Consider the following 10,291-nt stretch of genomic DNA (forward strand, 5'->3'; position numbering starts at 1 on the left):
CGACCCCTGTGAAAGGGTCGTTCGACCCCCAAAGGGGTCGCGACCCACAGGTTGAGAACCGCTGGAAAGGGACGAAAATAAGGCTGAGGTTGGCGATGGGAAGAAACATCCCTACAGAAATCCGTAAATGAGTCTTTTGTTTCCTTTCGTCCCCCTCTTCCACAGTTGATTATAAATTTCAAACAGAAGCCGAAACCGGTTTGGCTCAGTGGATAGAGCGTTGGCCTGCGGACTGGGAGGTCCCAGGTTCGATTCTGGTCAAGGGCATGTACCTTGGTTGCGGGCACATCCCCGGTGGGGAGTGTGCAGGAGGCAGCTGATCGATGTTTCTCTCTCATCGATGTTTCTGACTCTCTATCTCTCTCCCTTCCTCTCTGTAAAAAATCAATAAAATATATTTAAAAAAAAAAATTTCAAACAGAAGAATGTTTAAAGAATTGTCCAATGAACACATATTCTTAGCACTTAGGTTCTAATATTTTCTTTAACAAATAAATATTCATCTTATTTTTGGGATGTATTTCAAAGTAAGTTTAAGACTTAAATCAGTATACTTCTAAATACTTCAGCATACATTGCAGGAACTAAAATATTGCTTTTTAATTTAGCAAGAGTTTACATGTAGTAAAATGTAAAATTGTTAGGTGTGTACCATTTAATAATTTGACAAATGTTTACATCTGTGTAACCCAAACCCCTGTCGAAGTAGGTGTTGAACATTTCCAATCCTCCAGAAAGTTTACTCATGCTCCTTCCCAGATAATACTCGCTGCCTCCTACCCCTGGAGCAATCACTATTCTCATTTTTTCCACTATATGTTGGTTTTCCTTGTTCTAAAACTTCACATCAATACAGTTACTCAGTGTGTGTTTATTTTTGTCTGACTGTTATGAATAAGCTGATGTGAACATTTTTATACCTTTTTTGCAGACATGTTTATTTTTCTTAGGGTAGATACTTAGAAGTGGAGGTGGGAGTAACATTTTATATTCCTACCAATAGTGTGTGGGCATTTCTGTTACTGTGCATCCTAACCAGTAGTTGATTGTCATTTTTCAAACTGTAGCCATTCTGCTTTGTGTATGGTGTGGTATATCATTGTAATTTGAAACCTTTGCTTCTCCTTAGGCTTCAAAGAAATTCTCCTATGTTATCTCCTGGAAGATATTAATAGTTCTTCTATGAATTTTTTAAAAAATTTATTTAAAAAAAATCTTTATTGTTGAAAGTATTACATATGCCCCTCCTCCCCCCCACTTCACCCCTTCTAGCCCACCCCCACCTTAACCACCCTATTGTCTGTGTCCAGTGGGTTATGCATATATATATGCATACAAGTTCTTTGGTTGATCTTGTCCCACCCATCCATCCTCCCGCGCCTTCCGTCTATTCAATATTTCTATGTCTCTGGATCTATTTTGTTCAACAGTTTGTTTTGTTCATTAGATTCCACATATGAGTGCGATCATGTGATACTTGTCTTTCTCTGATTGGCTTATTTCGCTTAGCATAATATTCTCCAGGTCTCTCTATGCTGTCTCAAAGGGTAAGAGATCCCTATTTTTTACTGCTGCATTCCATGGTGTAGATATACCAAAGGTTTTTTTATCCACTCGTCTACTGATGGGGGCTTGGGCCATTTCCAGATCTTAGCTATTATAAATTGCACTTCTATGAACATAGGGGTGCATACATTTTTTCTGATTGCTGTTTCTGGTTTCTTAGGATATATTCCTAGAAATGGGTTCACTGGGTCAAATGGCAGTTCCATAAGTAATTTTTTGAGGAGATGCCATACTGTTTTGCATAATGGCTGCAGCACTCTGCATTCCCACCAGCTAGTGTACTAGGGTTCCCTTTTCTCCACATCCCCCCAGCACTTGTCATTTGTTGATTTGTTGATGGTAGCTATCCTGACGGGTATGAGATGGTACCTCATTGTCGTTTAGATTTGCATCTCAGATGATTAGTGACTTTGAGCATTTTTTCGTGTCTCTTGGCCACCTATCTATATGTCTGCCCCCTTTGGAGAAGTGTCTATTTAGATCCTTTACCCATTTTTAAATTGGATTGTTTGTTTTCCTTTTGTTAAGTTTTATGAGTTCCTTATATATTTTGGATAATAACCCTTTATGAGATGTATCATTGCCAAATATGTTCTCCTATGCAGTGGGCTCCCTTTTCATTTTGTTGATGGTTTCTTTTGCTGTGCAGATGCTGTTTATTTTGATGTACTCCCATTTGTTTATTTTTGCCTTAGTTTTCTTTCTTGTTCTTTTCGAAAGCTGCCTTCTTTTGTGTTAATTGAATGTTTGTTAGAATTCCAATTTAATTACTTGTTGGCTTTTTATCTCTGCTCTCTTTATGTTACTTGTTCCTCTTGGGATTATGATATATGTTCTTTTTACATTCCACTTTGTGTTAATTTTGTACCACTTTCTGTGAAAATTTAAGAATCTTGCAACTTTATAGTTTGATTTACCACCCCTCTTCCTTGGCATTTTATTGCTGTAATTGTTATTTGTATTACATTTAGATAAATAGTCTAGAAATCTATCATATATAATTTTTGCCTTACACAGTTAAAGAAATTAAGAGAAAAAATGCGGATTTAAAAAAAATGTTTGCTCCCTTGTTTTCCATTTCTTCCAGAAATCTGAGTTTCCATTTAATATCATTTCCATTCATCCTGAAGAACCTGTAGAGCAGATTTTATGGCAACAGATTCTCTTGGTTTTCTTTTCCCTAAAAGAGTCATTATTTTCCTTTTTTGGGTGGTAGGGCTTGACTTTTTTTACTGAGTTGTGATTTATGTATACTGAACCTCATCTATTTGAAGTATTCAGGTTGTTTTAGTTGGCAGTGAACTCCCTCCTCTGTGCTGGGCAACAGCTGAAACTCTTTAGTCTTTGTTGGCTACTTGGTGTCTGGTCTGCCTTACAGACATTTAGTTTACAGTTCTGCCAGAGAATTGGACAGTTTATATGCTGACTTGGGAACCCTTCTGTGGTTCTTCAATCCTGTATCTCCCTTCATTTTCTAACTGCTGTGGTCACCTCTCTGTCCTCTGATTTCTCAGCCAACACCTTTGCAGTTTTCTTTCTGAATTTTAACTATCCATTGGCACCAACTCATAAAGAAAACAAAAGAAGCTCACTCAGTGCTCTTCCAAGTGTCTTATCCCCTCCGCTTTCTGCTTGTTTGTGGTTGCTCTCCAGTGTTTTTAGATAGCTGTTTTTAATCATTTGTCCAAAGTTTATAATTGTTATCTGTCAGAGCATTGGTGAGATATGAACTACTCCACCATTAGCAGAAGGGGAATTCTTTTTTGTCTGTTGTAAATGTGAGTCATTTGAGATTTGGGGTGGCCTTTGCTATATTGGGATAAAAACCAAGGCAGTTCACCAAAGTTATTAGTACTGACATTTATTAAATGCTTGCTTTACATGCCAGAACAATGTATAACTTTGTGTTTCATGTTAATATCACAACTATGGTATATTATTTTTTCCTAATTATGACCATTTAGGAAATTGGTATTGAGGGCAGTTAGGTTCATAGAGTCACATGGCTGGCTTGTGGCAGGGATTCAAGTCTTGTTTAGTTTATTTGATTTAAGAGCTCACATTGTTAACATTGTGTGGTGCTACCTTCTTTTTATTCTAAAGTTGCCTGTAATTATATAAATTCTACCTGAAAACAACAGATAAAAGAATGACATGAAAGATGAACTATATAATTTTAAAACATACTGTGTTTTAGGAAATGGAAGTACCAGTATTACCGAATATCTCTCTACCCATCACCAGTTCTTCACTGCCTACCTTCAATTTTAGTTCCTCGGTGATTACAACTTCTCTATCACCAATTAGTCCTGCACAGTCATTAACAAATAAGGTATAAAACCATTGTACAAATAGAGATGATTTTTTATTTTTCTTACTGTTTATTTTAAAAAATCTAGTATCAGTTTAAAGCTGTAATTAATTTTCACTATAGAAATCAATAACTCAGAGTAAGAAGATGAAAATGGTGTCTTGCTTTTTTAAAAAAGTGTACATTATAATGGGATTTGTTATAATGGGAGTGTTCTTCAATTCTTATACAATGCATTAAAGAAATATTGTTCCCAATGTTTGCAGTTAAGATACTTTGTGTATAAGAATAGATTTATGTTTTTTATTTTTCAAGTAGGATTAATGTCTTTAATCTGTTCCTGAAATTTTTATGCTTTTGTTTTGGCTTTTAATTTTTCTGAACATAGCTTATAAATGTTATTTTTCTTTAGACAAATATCCATGTCTAAAATAGTGTATACTCCTCTTCCAACAGGAAGCCAAATTTTATAGCAGTTACTTTTAAGTATTTTTCAGAAGTTAAAAAGTGTTTGTTTTTAATCTAAAGGGGGCATTTGGCTTCTTTGGAATAAGTAACTTGCTTAAGGTCTGTATTATTGTCAGTTTCTTTTCCTAAAAAGCTCTTTATGTATTTTTTTTTTTTTTAATGATTCGGAAAACCAGGTACAAATGACCTCTCCAAACAACACAAACAGTCCTATGTTTAGATTTTCATCTCCAATTGTAAAATCTACAGAGGCAGATGTACTACCTCCATCATCTGTAAGTAGCAACCAAGGAATATTTCATATTTATTGATTTCAAAGGCATGCTGTATTTTTATCAAATCTAAGATGCCATCAGTGGTAAGAAATAACCATTATTTTTCTTCCAAGTTAAAAACAATTACAACAGAAAACTTGAATGAGTGAACACGTGTATTTTTCACTGTGTGCATATACACATACACACAAGCATGTGCATTTTCTCATGTACCATTTGAAAGTTAAGATGCAGACTTCTTAATTACCTTAATACTTTACATGTATCCCCTAAGTAAAAGAACATTTCTTTGCATATTCACAGTACAGTTATGCCCACAAAATTTAACGTCATATAATAATAACAGTTCATTTTCACATTCCCCCATCGGCTCCAGATTGTCCTCTAATTGTTGCTTTGTTTTCTCTTAGCCCTAGATACAATTAAGATTAGGGACTAATCAATTAAATCATAGTGCATTTAGTTAATGTTTCTTGAATTGTCTTTAACCTAGATAAGTTTTGGATTTTTGTTTCATAAGATATATTTGTGTTTTTTTTGTAATAGAAATCAGTATTTTGGGTAAGAATGATAAGTTCAGCGTTTAAGTTGCCCCACTCTTATTTGGCACGTGTATTATTTTGACCTGTTGCTCTCTGTTTTTTACTCTGTCCTTGTTTTCTGTCAATTGGATGTTCCAGATCATTTGTAGTTCCCCTGCTGCGTGCCTGAAATCTGTCTGTTGTCCAGAAAGTTTCAAGCTTTTTATTAGAAAATGACATTTAGAGACCCAGATGTGGCCATTAGGAACACATTATTTATATACTGCTTTGAAAGAAAAATTGCCTTAGAGATTAAAAATGCTGCTGTTAAATTGTGACCCACAATTTATTACAAGAAGCATTCAAATTTTAAAGATGATAAAATGTGATAAACTGTGAATCTTAGAATAAGTGAAATTCAACATTTTTTTCACTTGGAATTTAAAGAAGCTCTATATTTGAAAGGATAACTTTTTTCTTTGCAGATTGGATTTACATTTAGTGTGCCTGTTGCAAAAACAGTAGAACTTTCTGGCTCTAGTACTGTTTTAGAACCAATTACAAATAGTGCAGGTAAGTAAAAACGTTTCATAAGTTTTTACATAAAAATAGTTGCATGCATTAAATTAATATTTCAAAAAAGTTTCCCCTTTGGCAGTTCTTATAAGTCAGTGGTTCTCAACCTTCCTAATGCTGCGACCCTTTAATACAGTTCCTCATGATGTGGTGACCCCCAATTTCATTGTTACAAATTGAACATAATTAAAGCATAGTGATTAATCACAAAAACAATATGTAATTATATATGTGTTTTCTGATGGTCTTAGGTGACCCCTGTGAAAGGGTCGTTCGACCCCCAGGTTGAGAACTGCTGTTATAAGTGCTTTCATTTGAATGAAATTTGGTCTGAAAAGCAAACGAGCAATCAACCATTAAAAAAAATATCCTCACTGGAGGATATGTTTTTATTGATTTTAGAGAGGAATAGGGGGAAGGGAGAAAAAGAGAGAGAGAGAGAAACATTGTTAACAGTTTAATTGTGAGGGGGATAGTCACAATAGCAAATTTATCTATTGTCTCTTTTCAGTCAAATTAAGTATATTAATGAAGTCATATAAGAAATTCAATAGATTACTTCTTTAGGTTTACTGTTCAGTTCACAGCATTTTTATGTATCAGGGTTATGCTGGCCTCTGCAAATAGTAATACATACATAATTTCTGAACTAAAGAAATGGGCATAGCCCTGGCCAGGTGGCTCAAGAGGTTGGCGTGTTATCCCACACACCAAAAGGTTCCAGGTTTGGTTCCCAGTCAGGCACATACCTGGGTTGCAGTTCTATCCCCAGTCAGGCTATGTACGTATGGAAGGCAACCAATTGATGTTTCTTTCACACATGGATGTTTCTCTCTCTGTCTCTTTCTCCCCCACCCCTCTTCCTCTATCTCTTAAAAAAAAAAAAGAAAAAGAAAAAAAAAACCTCAAGTGAGGATTAAAAAAGAAAGAAATGGGCTTAATTGAAGGGAGATGATGAATAATCAGATGATTATTATTTTATTGGTTTATTTAAAATATTTATTTTTCAACTTCAGTTGACATACAGTATTATGTTAGTTTCTGGTATTTAGACATTTATATAACTTATGAAGTGGTCACCCAGATAAATCTAGTACCTATATGATCTCATATTTTGTTATTACAATATTACTGACTATAATCCCTTTGCTATACTTTACCTCCCTGTGACTATTTTATTTCCACCAATTTGTACATAACCCTCTCCCCTTTTTCACCCACCTTCCCTCCCCGCGCCCAGTTTGGTAACCATCAAAATGTTCTCTGTATCTCAGTTTGTTTCTGTTGTGTTTGTTTGATTTTCTGTTTATCCATTGATGGACATTAAGGTTGTTTCCACCTTTTGGCTATTGTAGACAGTGCTGCTGTGAATATGCATGTACATGTATTTGTTTGAACACTGGTTTCAATGTTTTGGGGTTGGGGTATATATCTAGGAATGGAATTGATGTGCCAATGGTCTTTTGAGGAAACCACAAAGTTGTTTTTCTCAGCAGATAGCTCATTTCACATTCCCACTAGCAGTGTATGAGGGTTCAAATTCTTTACATTTTTATGACACTTACTACTTTTTAAGGTTTTTTATAGCCATCCATTTGCATTCCCATAGTGATTAATGGTGTTGACCCTCTTTGAGATGCTTGTTGGCTCTTTACATATGTTCCTGGGAGAAATGTCTAGTCAAGTCTTAACCATTTTAAAATTGGTTTGTTCCTGTTGCTGAGATGTAAGCATTTTTGTATAGTCTGGATACTGTATCCTTAGACATGAGTTATGAGTAATTTCTCCAATTCAATGGATTGTCTTTTCACATTTTTTTGATAATGTCCTTAGATGCACAAAGGTTTTTAATTTTGGTGAAGTTAAAATTATTTTTCTGCTTGTACTTTTGGTGTCAGTTAAGAATCCATTGCTAAATCTCTGGTCATGAAGGTATACCTCCTAGGTTTTCTTCTAAGAGTATTATGGTTTTCTTATATTTAGATCATTGATCCATTTTGAATTAAGTTTTATTTATAGTGTGAGATATATAGGTAGGCAGGATTTGTTTTGAAACTACCTTTTAACTGAACAGCACTCAAGAAAACCTGGTTATTTATATTTTGTTATAAAAAATTTCAAACATTCTCCAATGTTGAATGGTAGACTGATTCCCCATGTACTCCTTTTTTAAAAAAAAAATATTTTATTGATTTTTTTACAGAGAGGAAGGGAGAGGGATAGAGAGTTAGAAACATCGATGAGAGAGAAACATCGATCAGCTGCCTCCTGCACACCTCCCACTGGGTATGTGCCCGCAACCAAGGTACATGCCCTTGACCAGAATTGAACCTGGGACCTTTCAGTCCGCAGGCTGATGCTCTATCCACTGAGCTAAACCGGTTAGAGCTCCCCATATACTCTTTACCCAGCTTCACCCTTTCGATTTTATGGCCAATCTTGTCTGTCCCTCCTCCCCTCCCTCTTTACTACCTTTCCCTCTATGACATACAAACACACCTATCAGGTTATTTGGAAACGGTTCCACACATATTTCATATATAAACAGAAACGCCCCCCCTTAAAAATATAACCACAAAACTATTATCATATATAGATTTCTTAAGTAAAGGATATGTTCATTTTGGAAAATATAAAAAGTAAAAGCAATAAATAAAAGACACTCATCATTAGCAGCACAATTTCTCTTTAGATGGAAACATTCAAAATCTTTTGCACTTTCTAACCTGTTTTTACCCATAACTATGCTTTCAAGAATGATTGTTTTGTGGCTGTGTAGCATTTCATGTCAACATTCTGTAATTTATGTAATCAGCCCCTAATTAAGCATTTATCTACCATCCAGGTTTTCATTGTTAACTGAAAGATAGTTTCAATCATAGGGTGAATTTCTAGAAATGAAATAACTGCTTTAGTTGAATATTTTTTAATCAATAGTGTAAATTGCTATGTAATTGATTACATATTTCATGAGGGGTAGCTGCTTGCCCCAGTTGCCATACCTTCTTCTTTTTTTTTTTTTTTTAGTATTTTTATTGATTTCAGAGAGGAAGGGAGAGGGAAAGAGAGATAGAAATATCAATGACGAGAGAGAATTGATTGGCTGCCGCCCGCATACCCTCACACTGGGAATAGAGCCTGCAATCCGGGGAATGTACCCTGAATCAAACCCTGACCTCCTGGTTCATAGGTTGACGCTCAACCACTGAGCCACACCAGCCGAGCGCCATATCTTCTTCAGTGTTTCAACTTGGTTTTCTTGATTACCAGTAATAATTATAGTTTATATTTTTGCCCATTTGGAGGAGAGAGATGTATAGTGTGGGAAATAGTATTTTTACTTCCTTATAAAGGCAGTTTAACCCTATATTATTAAGTAATTTTTTCATTATCTTTGAATTTCACACTTTTAAAATGATATTTTAGAAGTGGATTCAAATTGTCTTTACAAAATCTTTTTAATGCATTTAACTTGAGTCCAGTGTTTTTTCTAGGTATAATATCTTTTATAATTAAAAAAATATTACAGCTCAAGATATCACTGCAATGAACAGTAGAAGCTGTAAGAAGCCAGATGAAGATTCTGAGGGCCTTTTTAGACCTGCAAAAACCCTGAAAGAAGGAAGTGTCCTAGATGTTCTGAAAAATCCTGGTAAGATAATGGCTGCCCTTGAGATAGTCTAAATTTTTAATTACAAACTCATGGTCTTATTTTAATGTCATTTGTGGTATACTTTAGGCTTTAAGAGAATTATGGCTAATTTGATAGGAGATTGACTTTTGAATATAGATGTAATCAAATGTTACTCTTTTAGGGGAAAGATCTTAGAAACTCTACTTATTTCTCTAGAATTCAAGGACTTTGTACTAAAATGAAATTTGTAAGAGGCAAGTATAGAAGGAGAAAATGAATTGCCTATCAATAGAGATAGGCCAATATTGAATGAAAGTAAATAAACAAACTTGATGATGATATACTTGGACTATTCTTTCTCACCAGTGTGTTGAAACTGCCATGTTGTTCTCAGATTATTACTATATATATAGTAATCTACACTAATAAAAGAGAAACATGGTAATTAGCGTACGACCGCTACCCTTTTCATTGGCTAATCAGTGAGTATATGCAAATTAACTGTCAGCCAAGATGGCGGCCGGCAGCCAGGCAGCTGGAAGCGAGCATGAGGCTTGCTTGCTGCAGTGACTGCGGACTCCAACGTTCCCCGCCTGCGCTGCCGGTCTCTGAGCTACAACTCTAAGCAACTATGTACTATGTTGCAAACATAGAAGATAAACAAAACCCCAGAAACCGCCTTTCAGTCATCCGGGCTTTAGCAACATTGTATTGATGTTTTCAGCGGCGAGGCCTCAGAGCTAAAGCTGGCCCAGAATAAAAAAAAAAAAAAAAGAAAACAAGGAGCGGTTAGAAGCTTCAGTCACTCGCTTCGGGAAAGCAGCCCTCAGCCCCTCACCCAGACTGGCCAGGCACCCAGTGGGGACCCCCACCCTGATCCAGGACACCCTTCAGGGCAAACCAGCCAGCCCCTACCCATGCACCAGGCCTCTATTCTATA

General features: G+C 35.6%; 1 protein-coding gene across 10 annotated transcripts in view; it reads left to right on the forward strand.

The window, feature by feature from the left end:
- Window positions 1-10,291, forward strand: part of NUP153 (nucleoporin 153) — a 75,039-nt gene that overhangs the window by 45,015 nt on the left and 19,733 nt on the right. For all 10 annotated transcript variants that reach the window (XM_006091743.3, XM_023756480.1, XM_023756483.1 and 7 more), the window contains 4 exons: window positions 3,764-3,898; window positions 4,522-4,620; window positions 5,627-5,714; window positions 9,247-9,369. In XM_006091743.3, coding sequence (XP_006091805.1) covers window positions 3,764-3,898; window positions 4,522-4,620; window positions 5,627-5,714; window positions 9,247-9,369 — 445 coding nt within the window. The remainder of the gene's footprint in view (window positions 1-3,763; window positions 3,899-4,521; window positions 4,621-5,626; window positions 5,715-9,246; window positions 9,370-10,291) is intronic.

Source organism: Myotis lucifugus, unplaced genomic scaffold (assembly GCF_000147115.1).
Source record: "Myotis lucifugus unplaced genomic scaffold, Myoluc2.0 scaffold_95, whole genome shotgun sequence".
NCBI lineage: Eukaryota > Metazoa > Chordata > Mammalia > Chiroptera > Vespertilionidae > Myotis > Myotis lucifugus.